Raw genomic sequence first — 23,490 nt, 5'->3', positions numbered from 1 at the left:
TTATGTGAACTTATTTTCTTTTTGGCCCGTCCCAAAAAGAATGATCTTTTTCTAAATTTGGACACAATTTAGCTTAAATTTCCAATTTTACCCTTAATTAGAAACTTTTATAACCACAAAAATATTCTGGACCCATTTTTTTACTTGTTTAAGACCACAAATTATAAAATTCTTCATTTTTTCTTATACTACGCGCATAGTCAAACATGTTCATATAAATTGAAAATGAGGGACCACTTTTTACACGTATGCACTTTTATTATATCTAATCATAGTACTTTAGTACTCCCTCCGCTTCAAATTAGATGAGGCACTTTCTTTTTTTAGTCTGTTCTAAAATAAATTACACATTTTTAAATTTGGAAATAATTTAACTTTAAACTCTTCATTTTATTCATTTTCCTGTTAATGAGAGGCTTTTATAACTAGACAAATGCCATGACCCTTAAGCTTTTAAGATTACAAGTTTTAAAAGTTCTTTTTTTCTTAAACTCTGTAGTCAAACTATGTCATCTAAATTGAAACCGAGGGAGTAATATATATATATATATATATATATATATATATATATATATAAATAGAAAAAATATTGGAGAGTTGAGCAAACGTGCGGTGTGTGGGAGAAGCGCGAGTTTGGTTGGACAGTAGGGCAGATGAGAAGAAAATAGAAAATGTCTTAGTCCCCAAGAGTCTCAAAATCCTCTGAGCCTCTGCAGACAGCCGCTCTTTTCGGAACTCAACTTCTCTTTGTTTTCTCCCTTTCTTCCTCACATTCACCACACACATACACACACACACTTTCTCCAAGTTTTTTCTTCTCGTTTTCTCCGTAGCTACCACAACTCTATATCTTTCTTTCTCTCTTTCTTCTATTCTTCATCTTCTACTTCTTCTGTTACTTGTTCAATGGCCACAATGAATCTACCTACAGGACTACATGTCGCGGCTAAACCGGCGTCATTGGATCGGCTTTCCTCGGCCAAGAACGTCGGTGATTTGTTCTTCTCCGATTCTCGTCACAGGAAACGAGTGAATACTTCGAATCAAATCATGGCCGTTCAATCACTTGAGCATATTCATGGCGTTAATAACAATGTTTATGCCAATTATGTTAATTTCAATGTACCCTCTGTAAGTTTCTTCAGCTCTTTATTGACGATTGATTAATGACCTGTACATTTGTTTATTCCTTATTCTTTCTATTTTACATGTCACTGACATCAGCTTTTCTAGCCAAAAATGTGAAGCACTCTAGTTCTCCCCTTTCCCGTTTGTTAAAGTTGACCCCTTGCATGAAATACTTCCGGGCTACTGCAGGACAGGGGAGGGCGGGCGTATATCTTATGGAACATTTATCTTGCATTTTTGAACCAAGGGGCTGTTTCCGTGCCTCCTACTCTTTCCTACAGTTCACCAAAGAAGCAACGTCAACGCTAGTGGTGGAGCCTAAAATTCTAACAAGCGGATTCAGAAACCATTACACTAAAAAGTTTTCTTTATATAAAGGGGATATATATAAAACTATTTTTTAAACCTATATATGCAGTACAACCAGCGAAGGGGATTCAGTTGAACCCCCTTCACCATACATAGCTCCGCCACTGGTCAAGGCTGACCCTCTAAACCAAGTGCAATAGAATAGATGCGGAAGTATGTGAATTTTAATTGGCAGGAATGAAAGTCATTCTTGAGAAAATGCATCCCCTTAATTTTACTCTAGCTAAACTTTTGAGTAAATGGAGGGATGTGAATTCCTCTAGATTATCTAGCAATTGGTGCTAGTGTAGTATACTCTGTTCGCCTATTTATTACACTTGACTTTCATTCATGAATTGGTCCTATGCTTGTGATTTATCTTAAAGCAAACATAAAGATCCTCCACAATGCAGAGTGGTCTCCTTGAGTTTGCTTTACATTGTGATTTATTGCTTGTATTCCATCGTAGTAGTATCTCCAAAAGCAGGATTACGCCATTGAGCCATTAATAATAATTTCTGAAGGTCTTGAGAATATGATGGACTCTTGTTAAAGTGTTAGTAGACTCCCATATGAACTGCCGATGCTGAATTTAATTGGAAGAATTGCAAACATGTTGCCTCATGGTGTATTTTTTCTTGATATCTTAGAGAAGGGCAAAAAGAGGAACATATGAAAAGAGAGCAAAGAAATTCAAACCATTTCCTTCTAGTGAAGAGCTTAGTGCCTCTGACACTTTGTGCATGCCTTTTCTAATGGTTTCAAGTTTAATGTAGATGTTTTTTAATTTGAGCAAAATGAGCTTATTCCCTTTTCACCATTTGTTTCCTGTAACAGTGCATACTTTGAACATTCTAATGTGTCATTTGTCCTTAAAAGCAAGTTATGGTAATTTTGTCCCTTATGTGGTTCAGTCCGGTTACAGTCTGGGGCAAGAAAGTGTGTATCTGAATTCTCCAAGAAAAACCAAGATAGTTTGCACCATTGGTCCCTCCACAAGCTCACGGGAGATGATCTGGAAATTGGCAGAGGCTGGAATGAACGTGGCCCGTCTGAATATGTCACATGGGGACCACGCATCGCATCAGAGAACGATTGACCTTGTTAAAGAATACAATGCTCAATTTGAGGACAAGGTTATTGCAATAATGTTGGACACTAAGGTAATGCTTATTATTAGCTTTATAGCTGCAATTATCAGTTTCTGTTTAAAATGTATGTTTGAAACAGTAATAGCATTGGTCGAAGCACCTGAGGATGTGGCCTAGTGATCAATGAAGTGGGTGCAAACCTTGGAGGTCATGGTTCAAATCTCGGTAGAGACAAAGCCACTAGGTGATTTCTTCCCATAAGCCTAAGCTTTATTGGGCAGAGTTACGCAGTAGCTGCGTTGGTGGAAGATAACAAGTACTCGGAAGCTGGCCAGAGACTACCGCTGTAAAAAGGAAACACCATTAATAGCATAGGTCTAATATGTTGCCGGTTGGAGTGGGATACTTGTGTCCGGCACTTTTTTGGTTATTCAATTGTCCTGCCTTTTACTATTGTTTGGAGTGTCAATATCATAAGAAAATATGTGTAGCTTCAGTGGCTTTTGAACCCATTGAGATGACCAAAGAATTTCACCATTTCGATTTTGCTATTCCTTGGGAACACCGTGAGAAGGGTATGTGGGTGGTGGTGGTGGTGATAGAGTAACGAAGGTGAAGGGACAAAACATCCTTTTCATATATCAAACAAAGACTTGGGCTCCTTTCTTTTATAAACTAAGTTTGGGACGACTAGATGGTAAAACTGTTTTTCAGGTGATCTATTCTGTATGCTGAGGCCTACCGGACATGTTCCTTAATATTCTTTTTCTTATTCTATCAAAGAGAACAGATTGGACACTGGACAATCCTGTCCATTTCTTGTCGTTGTAGCCGATCTGCTGCCTTAACTTTAGAAAGATCGTTTTTGTTCCACATTTCTCTTTTTTTTTTCTAGAAGTAGGGAAAGTAAGAGAAGAGTGAATGAAGACCCCCACGGAGCAGTAAGGAGATCGATGAGTTTTTAATCTTCCTCTTTATGTATGAAATTACAGACATATAGTGAATGGATGAGCCCCTTCAACTTCGAAGCAGCTTCCTTTGTACTTCCCTTCGTAGGGGAGGTAGGAAAAAGAAAGAGATTAGATACCACTTATCACTAGCATCACCAGAAAATAGACTTCAAACTTTTGGTGCATGTGGAACTTGTATGCTGCTATTCTGTTCATTAGGTTTTGGGATTCACAATTTTGCAAATGGGTGTGGCAATTTAATTATTTTCAACTGATATGAGAGTCGTCGAACTGAGCTTTTGCTTTTGGGCTTTGGGTACTTTTTTTCGACCAAAAGGAAATTAAAATTGAGATCCATCTTCTGTTGCTTGTTATTTTCATCTTCAATTGTAAAAAATGCCTAATGTTTCTTGTTGTTCTATGAACAAGTTACTGCATTGATGTTACCATTATCAAAAAAAAAAAAGTCACTGCATTGTGGATAACAATTATCAGTTGCCATTCGATGTTGAAAATAAATTGTTTATTTACTGTTTTAAGATGAGATATAAGTGCTAGTATAAACAGGCACTATGCTAACAAGCTCCTTCCATCATATTCTTTGGTTGCCTGTGATATATCTTGTAGGGACCTGAGGTAAGAAGTGGAGATGTGCCCAAACCAATTCTCCTTAAGGAGGGTCAAGAATTCAACTTTAGCATTAAAAGAGGAGTCAGCACAGAAGACACCGTTAGTGTAAATTATGATGATTTCATAAATGATGTGGAGGCCGGAGACATACTACTCGTTGATGGTAATTGAGTTTCTGTTAATTCATTTTGCTTAGCTAAAACAAAGCTATAGCACAAACAATGTTCTAGAAAGGCAAAACTGGGACTTGCTTCAGGGTGAGACACTTTAAGAAATGCCTTTGGGTGAACGTGGGAGGCACTTGTCTCACTGTGTGCAGTTCGCCTTGTAGGCCCCCCTCCCAAATTCCTTAGTTAGCTCTCCTCAAAAGCTCTATTTTTTTTTCAAAAGCTCCATTCATTGATCACGAATGAGAAGTTTAGAACATTGCAACTTGAATGGAGTCTTAGTATCTCATATTCTTTGGCTGAGAACACCATGAGGAGAGTTTCAAATGGAACCTTTCATATGAAAGTTTCCATGTCTTAACTTTTCTTAGTCTTCACTAGTCAGTTCTCCATATTTTTCTCTTCAAATCTTGCTTTTCTACTCTATTTTGGTTGATACAATATTGTCCTTTTTGTGTTCATGAGATATGGTACTTATTTATTTTAATAGTTAAGTGTTAATGAGTAACAACCTACAACTAATTATATTCAAAATATTACTTTTCTGTAATGAGTAATGATTTATACTATTATAGTGCAGTGAGTTGTTTCTTAGTTTATTAACTAGTTGGAGCACACAATATTGGAATTTGATTAGTAATTGTGAATAATTCTTTCCAAGACTAATTATCGTTTTCTGATTATTTTCATCTCAAACATAAATTCAATAATGAGGAGTAGTCTTTGGATCTAGATTTGCTGTCAATTTTTCCTGTCGCTTGGAAAAAAAACTTTTAGACCCATAAAATATCAAATACCTGCTCTGCTTCATCCAGGTGGGATGATGTCATTAGCTGTGAAATCGAAAACCAGCGATATAGTGAAATGTGAAGTTATTGATGGAGGAGAACTGAAATCGAGACGGCATCTAAATGTAAGAGGAAAAAGTGCCACCCTGCCTTCAATAACAGGTTATCCAATTTCTGGACCCCTACCTCCCTACAATATTTTGCTTACTCAGTTGTTCTTCTAAGATCACGTGTTAGCTTGATCTTTTTGTAACTTATACAGAAAAAGACTGGGATGATATTAAGTTTGGTGTGAACAATCAAGTCGACTTCTATGCCGTTTCTTTTGTGAAGGATGCTAAGGTGGTCCATGAATTGAAAGATTACCTGAAAAGTAAAGTGTCTGCTACCCATTATGTTTTTTTTTTCTTTGGTTTGGGATAAGATCTTCTGCCTATTATGTTTATAGGGATGTAACCTTATCATAGCATTTCATGGTTAATATCTGTTTGTTTAAGTTGGAAGAGCTATTCTGCAGGCTGTAATGCAGATATTCATGTTATTGTAAAGATTGAAAGTGCAGACTCCATTCCAAATCTCCACTCGATCATTTCCGCTTCCGATGGGGTTAGTTCAATCTTTTGAAAATGTTGTCTAATTAATTTTCTTCAGTAATCACTCATGCTATTTTTGCTATGTTAGTGTATGTGTGTGTAGGGTAAGACTCCGTAAAGAAAAAAATAGCAGTATCAATAGTGTCTTGCTTTTATTTATCGAGTAAAGGATGATGCAGTGAATATGTTGGTGAAAATTAAAATGAATTCTCAAGATATGGTGAGCCCTTTTACAGAAATGTGAAGAGCAAAGAACATATACAATAGCATCAGTAGTCACTCTATGATAATCAAATTGCTAGAATTCTGTACAATGAGAAAAGGATTGCTTCATGCTATGATGAACAGTATGTGAAAGGTTCATGTGGTATGTAAAAGGTTCATGTGGAACGTTGAGCTTCATTTGGACGGAAGGAAGCAGAAGAAAAGGAGAAGAAACAAGTGACAGTACTAGCTTTCAAAAGCTTCAACATTCCTTATTTTAACTAGTTTGGAAGTTGAAGTCTGCGAGAAGCCTTTGATTGTCTTCAATCCTTCTCCTTAGTATTTTACACATCTAGGCAATATCTTGGCTTTAAGGCTTTCGATGGATTCCTATCAGGAGTCTTTCCTGGAAACTTCGTAGGACTTTTTACTAGCAACATTTGACTTCTGATTTGCTTTCTTGGAATACATTTGTTTTGGAAGTTTTTGGCTGCTGTCGAAATTATTAATAGGAGAAGTAGGAAAGCTGTAAAAATATAGTTGTAATCTTATGAAGAAGGGATGGTCAATCTTCTTGTGTAGTTCTTGTTGCTTCCCCAAAACGCTCTTTGTATTAATGGGTGTTGTCTCAAAGCTTATTGACAATTCTACTGGTGAAGAAGTTGTTTAATTTAGCAATATCAAGCTGCCAATATAAGCCAAAGTACTCCTATTACAGAAATATGATCTTTTATATGATAATAGCGATTACTTTAACATCTTCTTGGATATTTTTCTTATGTTATGCAACTGTTGATAGGCAATGGTGGCCCGTGGTGATCTTGGAGCTGAACTTCCAATTGAGGAAGTGCCGTTGCTTCAGGTAATTTCAATGCTGATACATAGAGCTTCTTTTATGAGCCTTTTAATAGCTTACTACCCATGTTATTAAGAATGGAGAGGGTGAGATCTTTAGAATACCATCTCTTGCTAGAAAAGTCTTAAACGTTCCAATTTTCATCACCAACCACACCATCTTGGTTAAATCTTTGCTCTTTGGTTAATTTGGGTTGCCAAATTTATGTGATAAAACTAATTTATAGAAGGGATGCGGGATATGGGTGAATATATTTATTTAGTATTAATGTTGATTTTCGCAAATTTTGTGTTAATATATTCCCATGGCAAGTTAACCAGCATGTTCAAAAGATATATTCCCCTGGCAACTGAACTAGACTGTTTTAATATGTTGCACAGTGCATAGGTTTGCGATCAAAATTCCTAGTAATTCGGGTGGAGAAACACTGCACTGCCGCTTATGAAAAATCTTCATGTTAGTTTACTAACTGAGTTGTGGAGTTTCCATTTACGTTTAAACTATTTCTGAGTATCACTTTTGTCTACCTTTTTCTCCGATACAGCTGTAATGCCCATCGAAACAAACTTGTCATGTTTCATTCAGCCTGTTACCACCACAACACCCCCCCCCCCCCGATGTGTCTGCAGCAACCAAACCCCATCGCAAATATAGAACAATTGTTCAGACTCTTTTTTCATTCTTTCAGTCAGCACGGTTTACTTTCCAAATGCATTTTATGCCTCTTTTCCGAACTTGGGTGTTGTGTGGTGTTATCACACTCTTGTCAAAGGTTAGTGACTTATAGTCAATTTGGTCGGAAGGGAATGATTATTCTATTTCTGATGTAATTGGAAGAAACCAACAGAAAAATGTTTGCAAGTTTAGGAAGTCATTGTTTCTATTTCTTAACATAATCAATTTTATTTTTCTTTATTAACACAATCAATTTTAAGAGCTAGAATTACTGAAACAGGATTACAGACCACTGAACTGCATTCCTTATAGCCACAGTCAATGATCCTTTCTATTGGAGAGATTCCTACCTCTCCAAACCCTTTTGTATCTTTCATTAGGAACTTAGTGAGAACTAAAAAATGCTATTGCATGTATCCACAGGAAGACATTATTAGAAGGTGTCAGAGCATGCAAAAACCTGTAATAGTAGCAACGAACATGCTCGAAAGCATGATTGATCACCCAACCCCAACAAGGGCAGAAGTTTCAGACATTTCCATTGCAGTACGTGAAGGCGCTGATGCTGTAATGCTTTCAGGCGAAACCGCTCATGGGAAGTAAGTTTTGTTCTAGGCACAAACTATTCCACATGCCTTCCCTATTTTCCGCTATCCATCTTGGTTTCTAATTTCTATGACTGCTTTTCTACTATTTGCTTAAATTGATATCAGGTTTCTCTGCATGCATATTTGTTTTTATATCTCTACATTGACTATTTTTCTATTATGGATGGCCAGATCCTCATGGTTATGTTCTTTTCTAGTATTCCCTTTCTTATGCTACTCCGTTTTCTTTTTCTTCCTTGTCTAATTCGGGAGTTAATCAAATTTTCATGATATATTCTCACTTGAGTTTGCAATGAGAATTTTCTTCTTCTTTGCGTTTCCATTTGTTATACTATGTGTTATTCATTTTGTAAATATTGAACCATCTATTTCCATAAATGCATTAGGTATCCACTGAAGGCAGTTAAGGTGATGCATATTGTGGCATTAAGGACCGAGTCTAGCCTACAAAAAAGCACTAGTTCTCCTAGTCAATCTGCCGCCTATAAGGTACATATGCGGTGTATGGATAATATATAATATTGGATCTTAATCTGTTTTTGTGCTATGAATTCAATTCTTTTCAGCTAGCCAGATTTTTTATTTCCCATATTGTCCAACCAGGAAACCACATTGATCTTTAATTGTTTAAGTAAAATGCTTAATCTATTAGATATATTTTGCAGAGCCATATGGGTGAAATGTTTGCCTTCCACTCTTCCTCAATGGCTAATACCCTTAGCACTCCCATCATTGTCTTCACAAGAACTGGGTCCATGGCAATAATTTTAAGTCATAATCGGCCTTCATCAACAGTTTTTGCCTTCACAAACAAGTAAGTCCCCTTAAAGAAGTACTATTAACTTTATGAATATTGTATCATGATATATTTCAATGAGATCGCTAATATTATTGTATCTCATGGTGATTCAAATCATTTCACACTGTTTAAATGTTGAAGGAAGTTTTCAGTACTTAATTTTAGGACTAGTCTTGTGGAAGTTAGTTGGTTTTTAATTATTTTCTCGGCAATCTTGGGATCTTATTGATTAATTTACCTTGGTAAACTTGTGTTTATTTACTTCCCCATTCTGAAATAGTTCCAGAGCTTTTGACTGCCTGTAATCAAGCTGTTCTCTGCCATGTCCCCTGTTTTATTATGGAGTTTGCAACTCTGTTTGACATTTTGAAAAGGCGATCTCTGAAGAAAAAGTTCATAATTGGAACAAAATATTTGGAGGGGTCAGTATTTTCAACATGGGAGGTGAAGAAATCTTGATGCAGATTCTTAATTTTGTCCTAAGTTGCTCAGACACAACAGCTTAGGTGCCGCACACGCGTCGACACGACACTAGTATGGGTGTGGGTATGGGATCCGTACTGGATCTGGTCAAACAATTTTGGGTACTTTGACTGATGGATTCGAGACGAGATAACAATTTGATTCCCGAAATCAGAACCAAAACTAAGGTAAATTTAAAGAAAATAGCATACCTTATCTAGGAAATCAATCTACAACTTGAGAATAAAAAATAAATTCACACTTTACAAGCTATACATAAGTATTCTACAAAATTTCTCATAATTTAGAGATATTTTGATTTTTTTTTGAATTATTTATAGTAGGATCCCCGTACCTGTGTCCGTGTTAGGATCCATATCCTCGCATCTTAGAATTTACATCTCAAAGGATCAGACCTCTAGATCTACACCTGTGTCAGACACCCACACCCGTGTCCGAGCAACTTAGATCTTGTCTACCATGTGAATATCTCATCTCTCTCTCTCTCATATATACTCATCTGTGTATATTGTTTTATGTACATTTATATATTATCTTTTTGTGCCAGTGAAAGGGTGAAGCAGCGTCTGGCTCTGTATCATGGTGTCGTGCCTATATATATGAAGTTTTCAAGTGACGCAGAGGAGACCTTTTCTCGAGCTATCAAGCTTTTGTTGGTTAGTGATCATTCCTTTTCTTTTTAATGCTGTATTTCCCTCGGCATTTCTTGTTTGGGGGTTCTCCATGTACACACAGGTAATCTTTTTGTTTCCTGCATCCTGTAGAGCAAAAGCTTGGTGAAGGATGGGCAATATGTAACTCTCGTCCAAAGTGGAGCCCAACCAATCTGGCGTAGACATTCTACTCACCACATACAAGTCCGTAAGGTCCAAAGTTGATACGTGTAGCAACCATTTATTTTGGTGTAATCACGTCGATTGGTAGGCATTAGGATGCAATTTTTCAAAGTTTCTTATATACAGTTGCTTTTTTTTTCTTCTTCTGAAGTTATTCCTTGTATGATGAAACTGGAGAAATCTTCTTAAAACTTAAAATTCTAGGCACAGATGTTTCTGTAATTGTGAACTTTCTGGCAGATGGAAGCTTAAGTTTTGATAACTTCGTGTAGCATCATTGGGAATTTATTTTTCTGCTTTAGCCATGTGTGTAGTTGCCTTTATCACAGTCCCTTTTGGATGTGTCCTGGTGCAACGGAACTCAAAAACAATTCATCAGGATCACAGGCAAAGCAAAACAGAACTATTTAAAGGATAAGGATATGGTTCCTCTGTACGTTGGTTAATTTTGATTCCAAAAGCTGAATTGTTGACTGTTCCTCACAACTCGTTGGCTTTTGAAATTTTTCTTGATGTAAAAACAAGATGGATACTGGTTCTTCTGGCCCTGGATTATTCGCTAGATCTCCGTAGACATTTATCGAAAATCCATCTCATTTTGCTATTGAACTCCCAAATGCTCGTCACCTTCTACAACTAATATGACGAAACCAACAAAATATATGTCAATTCTACAACTAATATGTCAGAGCCAACAAAGACATTATAACCAGTCCAGAACTCTCCAGCTCTTGTAAGTTGACTTCGGTGGTAGAACTGACAACAGGTAGCCACTCCACTCTAAAGGATTGCTATTTAGAAATTAGGCAGTGCGTCCTGAATTTTAGTTTTCCAGTTTAATTTTTTCCTGAAGTCGAGATTTTTAGTTTAAAAATTAGCATCCCTAAGAATGACTATCTAAGCACTTGCCCCAATTTGGTGCTTCGAATGGGTTAAGTTGAACTTGTATGGAAAGAAATCTGTACAAACAGTTGAGGAGAACTAGTTCTTCCTCTAATTTATTTAGTTCTGGCAAAATACGCCTAAAAGTATGATAATTCTGTCTGGTACATTAGACTTTACATTTGTCCTCTTCCTTAAGTTGTTGAGTAATTTCACCATGCTTTATACCCTTGTACCACTTAGCACAGGCTATGTAAGCAACTAAATCTAAGATTGTCAAGCCAGCTAAGAGAAAGTAAAACCTGTCAAGATGACCCTTATTAAGATTTCCTGGGATCCATCCAGACATGTTATCAGTTGTAGAAATTTTCATCACTACGCTCACGAGTAAGTTGCTGACGTAGTTTCCCAGTGATATCGATGTCATGCACAGTGCACTACCGAAGCTTTTGAGTCCATCCGGTGCTTGTTCATTGAAAAACTCCAGTTGGCCAACGTACATGAACACTTCTGAAGCTCCTACCAGAGAGTATTGAGGAATTTGCCATAAGATAGTTAGAGAGCTTGAGCCTTGGTCTTTACTAGCATACTTGAGCCTGTAGCACTCCACAATTCCTGCTGATAGCATTGCCATCACAGCTATGATAAGTCCAATACCCATCCGTTGAAGTTGAGTTATCCCTAGAGCCTCGCCCTTGTGCTTCTTTATCTTTTTGACAAAAGGATCAAGGACTCGGCGGTAGAGGAATATTACAACTGCTACACTCATGATGTCAAAGCTAGACATACTTGCTGCTGGTATCCTGAATTTCCCGATTGTAGTTTTCATTGCATCACCTTGCTCGACGAAGATTGAGGCCATTTGTGTGAAAACTACAGAATAAATTATAGTACATAGCCAAATTGGCATCAATCTCAAGATGCATTTCACCTCTTCAACTTGTGAAATTGGGCAGAGGCGCCAGGGGTTGCGATTGCTCTGCTTCTCATTGCCAAGTTCCTTGGATGTGACCAAAGCTGCTTTATCCAAAAACCTGTGTTTAATAAAAGAGCATCTTAAATGGACAAAATACACAGGCCACAAATTAGGCATCTATGTAACTATCTTTTGAATTGGACATTAGTACTTTTAGACTCACTTGAAACCTTGGGTGTGGAGCATTTTTCTACCAGCAGTTCTGGAGCTCTCGTCATCTCCTTCATACAATGCATCTTCATTCTCTGGAATCGCTACTCTCCACTTGTTCGATGCAGCGATTATAACTTGGGAAAACCTGGTTATAGGGTTGCCACTAGACCTAAAGTGCCTATACTTCACGGTGCCTCCAAGAAAGAGCACCAATGCAGCAAAAGCAGAAGCAGCAGATGCCCAAAAACCAAGAGCCCACATCCCGTCATCCTCAAAGTAGTCTAAAATGGTGTTAGAAAAAAGTGAACCAAGGTTCAGGGCCAGGTAGAAGTAGCTGAAGAAGGCCTGTTTGGATTGTTTCTCTCTTGGATCATGCTCATCGAACTGATCAGCTCCAAAGGTAGCAATGTTAGGTTGGTAGCCTCCATATCCTAGAGCAATCATGTACACAGAGATGTAGAATAGACTAATCTCCATGGTTGAATGCGGTCCACATAGAGTTGTTCGATCACCACAACCTTTCGGTTTCAGCAAATAAAGTTGTGTCGCCAGTGATAATAGTACTAATCCCTGTTTTACAAGTATGAAGGAATAAGAAATCTGTTTGATTGTGAATTTCATTAAACTGTGTGTGAGATGCCACATAATGGATACTTACAATCACATAGATGACCTGAAAAATGGCACAACTTTTGAATCTTCCCCAGTAAGAGTCACTAAGAAAAGCACCAACAAGAGAGAAGATGTACACAGTGCCAGTCCATTTGCTCACACTATTAGCAGCCTCAGCATTGTTTTCTTGCATCACTCTTGTCAGGAACAACACCAAATTCACCCCAACACCAAAAAAGGCAAGAGTAGCTAAACCTTGATTCACTGGATAAAATCACAGGGAAAACAAATTTAAAAGAAAGTTAGGTGATCCATTTATTGCTCAATTATAGACAAAAGAGCATTTGTTTATAAGATAGTTGAATCAATCAATTTGCTTTTATCGGTGTTACATTCTCCTACATAGTGCGATTAAGTGGCTAACTAGGTAAACCAATCAATGTTCAAGACCAAAGCACACTAGGCAAAATTATGGACAACTTTCAACTTTAGCCTCTCAAGTAATGTAAGATAAAAAGAGCATCAGTCTATCAGATAGTTGAATCAAATAATTTTAGTTATATGGATGTTAAATTATCCTAAATAATGGGATTTAGCATGGCTAACAAGGTAACTCGATTAATCACACACCTGCAGAATGTAGACAACTTTCAACTTTAGAAGAGCGTCCATATATGAGATAGTTGAATCAAGTAATTTTAGTTATATGGGTGTTAAATTATCCTAAAGAATGGGATTTAGCATGGCTAACAAGGTAAATCGATCAATTACACACTTGCAGATAGACAACTTTCAACTTTAGAAGAGCGTCCATATATGAGATAGTTGAATTAGTCAATTTGGTTATATGGATGTTACATTCTCCTAAATATGTATAGTGGGGCTTAGTGACTAAATAGGTAAATCAATCAACCAATCAATCAATGTCAAGACACACTTGTGAAAATGTGGAGAACTTTCAACTTTAGCCTCTCAAGTAAGATGAAAAGACCACCACAAGTTGTGGCCAAGTATTTCTACTAGGTTTGATAATTAGGTCCCTTCAATAGACCTATCATTTCTTTCCTTTCCAATCAATTCTTGTCAAAGTGATATTCACAATGCATTTTACTGTACTAGATTTGGAGTTGAAATTAGTGATAATTGTGCACCTACAAAGGCAATTAACACTTACTAAGGCAGTTAACCATGACCTAGGTGTGATATTCCTATAGCATTTAGGGGTCGTTTGGTGGGGTGTATAAGAATAGTACTGAAATAGGGTGTATTAATAATGTTGGGATTAGTAATGTTGTTATTAGTTATACTAAGATTATTTCTTATCGACTGTTTGATTTGGTGTATTAAAGGTTTTGAAAGGACGATTCTGTCTTTATACATGCTTATCCATTTACTAAAAATCATGGTATTGCTAATGCTATGGTATGCCATGTATAAGAATAGTACTGAATATAATGTATAACTAATACAAATATTAGTTATACATAAGTTGAAAAATACTACCAAACAAGAGATTAATAATACCAAAGCTAATACATTCTTTTCCCTAATATATCCTACCAAACGATCCCTTAGATCGTTCAATAGTGGAAGGTGATCTTTTTCTATGCCATGTTGTGGAAAGAAATTAAATATCTTTTGCTTCCTCTTTTTCTCTCCTCTTTAAACCAAGTCACTACCTAAGCAAGCACTCAAATGTCAAAACTTGCCAACACTATGTCCTAATGTCAAAACTTACCAATACACTATGCCCTAATGTCAAAACATGCCAACACTATGCCCTTTTTGCCAATTTTGTAAATGAGAAGAACTTCAATCATTAATCATTTTACCTTGATAGATCTTATGTAACCTAATTGTCATCTTTTTTTTTTCCCAACAAAATAAAGCACCCTAATAAGGCATGCAGAAGGACTTTAATTTTGTTGTTGTACGTTGTACGTAGTAGTAGTTGTTTATATGCAATAAATCTTTCCATGCTCCATTCGACATGTTTTCCTTCTTCTCCGAATAGTAGAATGGCCAATCAAGGCATGCAAAAATCTGCCGTTCCGGACCGGTCACTACATTCTCAATAAACGACAAGGTATGACCAATCAAGAAATGTGATAAGAACACCGGTTATTCCTTGATATGCCTTTCTGCTTTTAATACATCATTCTTCTACGTACTACGCCAATGACCAATCATAAAATGTGATGCACTTACATTTGTCGATACACCTTTCGACTTTTAACACGTCATCCTTCTATGTACTAGGCCAATGACCAATCATAAAACGTTATAAGAGAACACTGATATTCATACACGCACACGCCTTTCAATTTATAATACGTCATCCTTCTATTAGGCCAATTAATGCATAGATCTAATAGAATCAGAACCCTATATCTGCGCGTACCACGTGTTTTTTCCTGCAGCTTAGATAGTCGTAGTAACAACAACAACAACAACAACCCAGTATAATCCCACTAGTGGAGTCTGGGGATGATAATAGGTACGCAGACCTTACCCCTACCCCGAGGGGCAGAGAGGCTGTTTTCAGGAGACCCTCGGCTCAAGAAAGCGACAAGAGACGATATAATAGTACTATCCATAGATTCATAATAAAATAAAATAACATACCATAACATAAAATAAAAATAACAACAGTATAAGAAATATAGGAAGTACGAAAAAGATGCAAGATATAATAATATCCAGCAGATAAAGCCCTACATCAGTAATTGACCAGTAGCATCCTAAGACTAACTCCTAACTGGCTAGTCTCACTTTAGTGCGCTTTAGAAATACTCACACCTTCTCCTAGCCTACAACCTTAATGCTCGACCTCCACAATTCCCTGTCAAGGGCCATGTCCTCAGTAATCCTAAGTCGCGTCATATCCTGCCTGATCACCTCTCCCCAATATTTCTTAGGTCTCCCTCTACCTCTCCTCGTGCCCACCACAGCCAGTCGTTCACACCTCCTCACCGGTGCCTCAGTGCTCCTCCTCTGAATATGCCCGAACCATCTGAGTCTTGCTTCCCGCATCTTGTCCTCCATGGAGGCCACGCCCACCTTCTCTCGAATATCTTCATTCCTAATCTTATCCATCCTTGTATGCCCGTACATCCACCTCAACATCCTCATCTCTGCTACTTTCATCTTCTGGATGTGTGAGTTCTTAACCGGCCAACACTCGGTCCCATACAACATGGCAGGCCTAACAACTACTTTATAAAACTTACCTTTTAGTAACGTTGGCACTTTCTTGTCGCACAGGACTCCCGATACTAACCTCCACTTCATCCACCCCACCCCTATACGGTGTGTGACATCCTCGTCGATCTCCCCGATCCCCTGAATAACTGACCCAAGGTACTTGAAGCTACTCCTCTTAGGGATAACTCGAGAGTCAAGCCTCACTTCCACTCCCGCTTCCGTCGGTTCAGCCCCAAATTTGCACTCGAGGTATTCCGTCTTCGTTCTGCTCAACCTGAAGCCTTTAGACTCAAGGGTCTGTCTCCAAACCTCTAGCCTCTCATTGACACCGCCTCGTGTCTCATCGATTAGAACTATGTCATCAGCAAATAGCATGCACCATGGCACATCTCCTTGAATATGATGAGTTAGTGCATCCATCATCAGGGAAAATAGGAAAGGGCTGAACGCAGACCCTTGGTGTAACCCTGTAGCAACCGGAAAATGTTCGGAGTCGCCTCCTACTGTCCTAACCCGAGTCTTAGTTGTAGTAAGTTGACACCAAACTTAATTTATACCGCATCTTGTTATATATGCACTTCCAGTTTGGTTTCCTTAACCTTTTGTTAAAATCATAAAACTTATTATCCTACATCCCTAGACACATCCATCCTCAATATCTCATAGCTAACAAACTAACAATCATGTTTACTGAATACAATCCATCTGATCAAATAATTATTTTGGGAAAAACCGTAAATAAAAAATGAAAACACACACAAAAACAAAAATTAGAATAGGCCAAGAAATCCGAGTCCGAAACTTAAATAATGGTATTTTGGACTCAAAATACCTTTAACAGTTAAAAAGAAGAAGAAGTTACATTTCTAACTTATACTGCGTTTTAGTTTAACGGAAAGTTAGCCGTTAAAGAAAACGTAGTATAATACTACGTTTTAATTAATAAATCATTTTTTAAATGTAAAACATATTATAATACAATGTTTTACTAAAACATTGTATTATAATACGTTTTAGTGCTCCAAACTCAAAGCCATTCTTGGTTAAAGGAAAGGGTTGATGGGAAGAAGAATGAAGAATCCCCCATGTGAAGCTCTCGTGATACCTTGTCAGCTAAAACAGTAGACTGTGTACACCAAATCTTACATTTCCCAATGCCATTTAGTTCCCATTACTAGTACTAGTAATTTTGTCTTCTTACTCCTTTTTCTTATTCTGCAAAGTTTATTATCTAAGCAAATTCATTCCTTTTATTATATCTTTAAAAACTCGTCGAGGACAATTATAATGTGAATGATATTTTTTGCGAATATAATGTTAATATAGTTTGCTCGTCAACTTACCGCCATCATAAAATTTTATATAGTGGAACCAAACATCTATCTTAAAGATATAATAGTGCACCCATGGTATTAAAATCTTGGATACGCTTCTGTGCACAAATTGCCCATTTTAGTATATTTTGGGATGGATATTTTATATATATTAAGTAATATATTAATACAGGAAAAGAATTATGGGCGAAAGCTGCTGAATCCTGCAAAATTCATAATTTAACTCTAGGTGGGTCCAGCTGATTTTAATAATACTTCACAAATGAATTTCTTAATTTGAATTAGAAAGATACTAGAATTTTTAAAAACTGAGTTGTTTAAGCCACATGGTGATCACCTGTAATTTGAATTTGATTGCATTTCGAATATATCATATTTGTATATACTGATAAGGTTAGTGATAAGATTTGAGATTCTTTATATATACCTCCAAATATGTACATGAAAAACAAAATCCATTTATTGCACCCAAAACCACAAGATCCTTTTCTTGTTTTGAATTTTTCTTAAAGGATACAATAAATAAAGGAGTATTAAAAAAATACTTAAAAGCAAGACATTTAATAATTTTTGTATCTAAATATATTAGTAATTCAAAAGAAGGAGAATAATATATTTATTGGTCACAAAAGTTTTTAAGTTTTTTTTTTTGTGGGTAATCTCCAATTAGCCTTTGGATGGAATGCTAGTATCAAAATGAGAAGAGAGTTGGATCTTAATTTCCATGTAATTAACTCACAAATAAAAAGTAAAAGAAAAATATCAATTTTAGCCAGTGAGTGACGAGAAGGGGAAAGTCAAAGTGGTCCTAAATGGTCAAATCCCTGAAGTTATCAGAAGAAGATGGCTGCAAATGCAAAGATGCACAGTCTCTGCTTTATAAGGTTGGAATTAGTAAAACGTGATATAATACAATGTTTTACATTAAAAATGATTTATTAATTAAAATACAGTAGTATATTATTTTTTTTAACGACTAACTTTTCGTTAAACTAAAACGCAATATAATACTGCATTTTAGTTAAAAATATAACTTTTTAAACTATATAAAGATATTTTGAGTCCAAAATACCATTATTTAAGTTTCCCACTCCAAAAAATCCCGATCAATAATGGAGGGCAACCAAGAACAAAATTTTGTCATTTTATGACGTGGCACCTACAGTCGCATGAATATATTTACGTGTCAGAAATGTCTTTTCTATTTTCTATTACTGCATGCATGCTTTTGTCACACCCCCTCATTTTTTCTCTCTCTCTTCTTCCACAGAGTTTTTGCTATTACTGCCAAATTCATATCACAAAAGTACAGAGAAACTGGAAGTTTTTTCTCTGATCTCTCTCAACCCCCTCCCCCAACCAAACCCAAGCCCATAGTACATACAAGTTCATATACGTATGTATCTCGAGCTGTCAAAATGAGAGAACCCTCTTTTGACACGTGTCTTAAGTATTTTACTTCAATTTAGACTGTGCACTTTTGAACTCTTGTCATATTCCAGTTTCGTTGCATATGATAGCTGGCTTCATTTATTAACTCACAATTTCCCAGAGTTATCAACCTTTATTTAAAACTTTTACTATTTGTTTACACTAAAATAGAAAAGAAAAATAAAATCTGGCAACTCTAAGAAGACCACCTTTCCACACGCCAAGTAATAAACAAAAGAAAAAATTAAAAATAAGTCAGAGAAATTATATTAATACTTTATACAAAGTGTACTGACAATTTTATAAGGTGGGAAGAACTATAAAAGAAAGATAAGCAGAGTGTAATATCAGTTTTTGTTCCTTCTTTTTCCATATATCACTCAAGATAAAACTGTGGTTTAATTTTGTGTAAAAGAGGAAAAAGCTTACAGAGAAGTACAATTCCAGCCTTCCATGTCCCAGTTTTTCCTCTGATTGCAGGCATTCCATGAAAATCAATAGTTCCATCATTAGTGCACTCTTGTTCTTCTTCTCCTTTCAGCTTCACCTGATGATTAGTGAAATGATCATTCTCTTTCACTTTCTTGAAAAAATATACTATAATAGAAAAGGAAAATGTGTTTTCTTTGCATGAGAAGATTATAAAGATAGAAATCTAATGGTTTTTAATTAAAGATAGAAATCTAATGGTTTTTAATTCTTGTCTAGAGAATTAAAAAGATAGGTGAATGGTTGGCACTAGGGATAATTAACGTTAATTCTTGATTTTATAACTAATTAATTAATACTCTTGATTAAGAGAAACAAAGTAAGTAGATGATCAGTAAAAAATTACCTCTTTGGAGAGTTCCAAGCAAGCCATTGATGATGACTCAAAGCTTACTTCAAAGTTATGGGAAAGGGGAGAAGTGAGTGTGTTGATGGTGGAAATTAAATGAAGAAAGCAAACAAGGAGGTTGAGTGTAAATCAAAGTGGGTAAACATTTGTATTTATAGAGGTTTGAGAGACTTATTAACTGGACGGTGGAGTTCATTGGAGGAAAAAGCCAAGTGAGAGAGATATCTAATATGACCCAATTTTCACAAAGATTTAAATTGTATATACTATTCATTCCATTTCAATTCACGTGAACCTGTTTAATTGGGTATAAAGTTTAAGAAAAAAAATGACGACTTTTGAAATTTGTAATAGTTATAAAAACTTCTCACTAAAGGTAAAATTGAAAGTTTAAGCTAAATTGTTTCCAAATTTAGAAAGAGATCATTCTTTTTAGAACAGATCAAAAAAAAAAAAAATTCACATAAACTGAAATAAAAAAAGTAATATTTATAAAGATTCTTTTACACTATCAATAAATTTTAAATTGTAATAATAGGCGAGAAAGAATTACTCAAGTAATAAGCATCATCCACCTCAAACTCTAAAATTGTGGGTTCAAGTTACCAAGAGAACAAAGTAAGGAGTTCTTGCGGATGGGTTAACAAAAAGAATCTGTGATAGCACTATTTATTATTTTACTAAATTACTAATTAATATTTAATAATAAATTAAATAAGTGACTTGAATATGTAAATATTATTGACACATAGGAGTGAGCTTAATTTTCTTTTTTGAGAGTGAGCTTAAGTTTGATTGTGATATAATAAGTACCATACATGAAACCTAATATTGAGGGTCCCTTACTATATCCGTCTTGTCTCTCAAATGGTTGCTTTGATTTTGACCCATGAAACATTCATTTTAATGCTTTGTTGAAAGACTTGACAACTTAAGTTTAAAAGTGGAACTTACCTTTAAAATTGGACGCTTTAAATAATTAAACATCATGCATAATTTTTCTTTCTTTCCTTTTACTTCCGGTTTGAAGTATTGTGAATATTTAAACCTTAAGATCTTACAACTTAATTACTAGCTAGTTGTGTGGTGGGAATACTGAAATAATATCCCATCTGTTCTTCGAGTGCAATTTCTCGAAAATAACAAGGAAGATCAAAGGGAAAATATGCAGAGAATTTACTTTGGCAATTTTGGCAGCATTGGTGTATAGAGTATCGTAAGACAGAAAGGAAGCTTTATGGAATCAGAGAATACATTGCCTAGCTGCAGTGGGTGAGCAGATAAAGCAAGAATGCAAGATTCGAGTAAGTGCGCAACATACCAGAAGAGTGTTGGGATCGAAATACAATGATGCATGCGAAAACTAACAATGCAAAGTTTGGTAGACGATAAGTGAGAGGAGAGAGAAAAATATATTAAATTAGGTATAAATATTTATTATAATTTGGTCAGTCGACATTCTAGTTGTAGAAGCTTTAAGTTGGAAGAGTTGACCAAGGTTTGACTTTTGGGAAAACAGACTCGGAATCGGGTTTTGATTGTTCCAATAGGTTTGTATGATGATTTTGCACTTGTACATATGTTCGGATTTAGTTTCAGAGGTTCCTAGAAGAATTCGACATTATTTGTCAAAAGTTGACAATTTGAAGAACTTAAGAGTTCATAGGTTTGACAAAGAGTTGACTTTGGTTATGTGAGGACGAGTTTCGAAGAGTTCTTGATAGTGTCGACCACGGCTTGAGCCGGATGTCTACCGACATAAGGGATACGCTGCGCATTATCATCTTTTCTCCTGGATGGGGTCAAGAGATCTAGATAACATGGACGATTTCAGATGTTTAGAAGAATGCTAGCATTATTAGATACCACTTGAGAAGGGTGTGCACTCCAGAAGGCGCACTGTGCTTCGACTTACGGTTTCCTGACTAGTATTACGGTAATCGCTTGATTGATCGATCGCTGATGTATAGATTTTGCCTTGTGGCACGAAATAATGATACAAGTATTTCTCGTGGGATGATCGTGAATGATGAATATGTTAGTCATTTGAGTAGTGTAGTTGGGATCAGATATGGAGATTATGGTATTTTAAGGATCTGAAGACTAAGAGGATTCTAAAAGGAAGCTTGTTCCTTGGTTGCGGACCGTGAAAGTATGCTAAGAGTTGATGACTGATGGTACGTGCTATAGAGTTGTTATTGTGGGCTTTTCGGAGGCTATCTACTTATTTCGGGAGGATCAGAATTGAGGTCTAACGAGAATATGTATTCTACATCAGTTCGGATTTGTTTACTCAGCACAACTAATGCTGATGGTGGTGTCATCGATTAGGGTTGATCTTATTCATGTTCTGATGTGTTCCATGTGTTACTCTCCTATGATACGGTGACTTTGGAGATTGTTGATTATTTTCACACATGATGCAGTATGTTTGGGCTTTGTGGCGAAATTCCAGCGAGATAGCTCCTAGGGTGTTGAATGATTGATTGTGCCTTGGTTATGGTCTTCTTGTTTGTGGTATATATATAGTGATATACATTTTTCCATGGTTATGTTCATGCGCCTCGCGTGTTTTTTGAATATTACGCATATGGTTATTGATTGTGAGACTCATGCCTCAAGGTATTCCATGTGAAACGATGTTTGGATTGGGTCACGCATCTCGGCGGAGTTATGTTGGGATTGGATCCTTGTGCTTATATGTGTGTTTAGTTTCTCCTTTGTGTGATGGGTTCATAGCATTGCGCTTCGTGGTGTAACTGGTTGAGCTTGGGGGGCGATTCTATCATTTGATTCCTTTCCATCATTGGGTACATCCGAGTTGTTGCTTGTTTGGTACACAAATTGCATGGTAAGTGGCTCTAGGTAGGATTGGTGTGGCATGTTGTTAGAAAAACTTGTATTGGATGAGGTAAAGTTAGTGGGCCTAAAATGAGTGTCATCAGATTTGATTAAGGCATGTTTGGAAGAATAACGTCACTAGTCAGCTTAGATTTCGACTAAGGTTCTTGTCGGGCAAGAGAGCTCCATGACTTGTTGATGCGATGGGTGGTTATGAGTTTCTGCATATTTCTTTCCTCATTGGTAGTGTACAGAGATTTGGAACAAGGTTTTAATTGATAGAAGGTTAGATACCGGTACCGGGTTTTCTATTTGAGCAGCTATTATGGTCAGGAGTTATTGCTATGTGTATCTGGATTATGTGGAATATCATATAATTATACTTGGGATATGGTTATGGCTTGATGCAACTTGATTCAGACTTATATAGCATATAGATGCGAGAATCAAGTATTATAATGAATTTCGAAAGTTGGAGCTTGGGTTCTAAGGTTTGTAAGCTAAGGTTGAGGTAAAGATCTTCGGTTAGATTGTGTTATCGGACTTATATTGGTTGAGGTTATGTGGGATCACTCATGGGTATGTTTATGGAAAGTTTATACATCAATTTGATGGCTATAACGACTCTTGGCACGTTTGAGGAAGAACGTATGATTAAGTAGGGAAGAATATAATGACTCGACTGATCGTTTCGAGATTTAATGTTCCATTCGGTTGTTTGAAACTTTGAATAGCTTCATATTATGTATTATTACTTGAATGTATGGTTGGTTTTGATTTTCGAGCGGTTCAGGATTGCTTTGGAAGAATGATTCTCGTTTTAGAAGTTTTAAGTTGGAAGAGTTGACCAAGGTTTGACTTTTGGTTAAACGGACTCGGAATCAGGTTTTGATTGTTCCGATAGGTTTGTATGATGATTTTGTACTTGTACGTATGTTCGGATTTAGTTTGGGAGGTTCCTAATAGAATTCGACACTATTTATCGAAAGTTGACAATTTGAAGAACTTAAGAGTTCATAAGTTTGACAAAGAGTTGCTTTGATGTTATTGGACTCTAATCGGT

The 23,490-nt window shown here is 36.3% G+C and overlaps 2 protein-coding genes across 2 annotated transcripts; one reads left to right on the top strand and one right to left on the bottom strand.

Annotated features, from left to right (window-relative positions):
* Window positions 1-596: 596 nt before the first annotated feature.
* Window positions 597-10,418, top strand: LOC107822892 (pyruvate kinase isozyme G, chloroplastic). The gene is given in 12 exon segments (NM_001326109.1): window positions 597-1,131; window positions 2,391-2,639; window positions 4,145-4,310; window positions 5,130-5,264; window positions 5,365-5,475; window positions 5,620-5,708; window positions 6,699-6,761; window positions 7,854-8,029; window positions 8,425-8,527; window positions 8,704-8,852; window positions 9,868-9,976; window positions 10,085-10,418. Coding segments are annotated over 12 exon segments (1,689 nt in total). The 5' UTR covers window positions 597-906; the 3' UTR covers window positions 10,199-10,418.
* A 698-nt stretch (window positions 10,419-11,116) lies between these two features.
* LOC107822891 (protein NRT1/ PTR FAMILY 7.3-like) lies at window positions 11,117-19,733 on the bottom strand. Its single transcript, XM_016649477.2, has 5 exons — window positions 19,584-19,733; window positions 19,178-19,295; window positions 12,826-13,043; window positions 12,178-12,737; window positions 11,117-12,072 (listed from the first exon to the last, which is right to left on the bottom strand). The coding sequence occupies exons 1-5, from the start codon at window positions 19,608-19,610 to the stop codon at window positions 11,208-11,210; spliced, it is 1,788 nt and encodes a 595-aa protein (XP_016504963.1). The 5' UTR covers window positions 19,611-19,733; the 3' UTR covers window positions 11,117-11,207.
* Window positions 19,734-23,490: the final 3,757 nt, after the last annotated feature.

Source organism: Nicotiana tabacum, chromosome 1, assembly GCF_000715075.1.
Source record: "Nicotiana tabacum cultivar K326 chromosome 1, ASM71507v2, whole genome shotgun sequence".
Lineage (NCBI taxonomy): Eukaryota > Viridiplantae > Streptophyta > Magnoliopsida > Solanales > Solanaceae > Nicotiana > Nicotiana tabacum.
The sequence above is the reverse complement of the archived record's forward strand: the minus strand, read 5'-3'. Positions and strand labels throughout refer to the sequence as shown.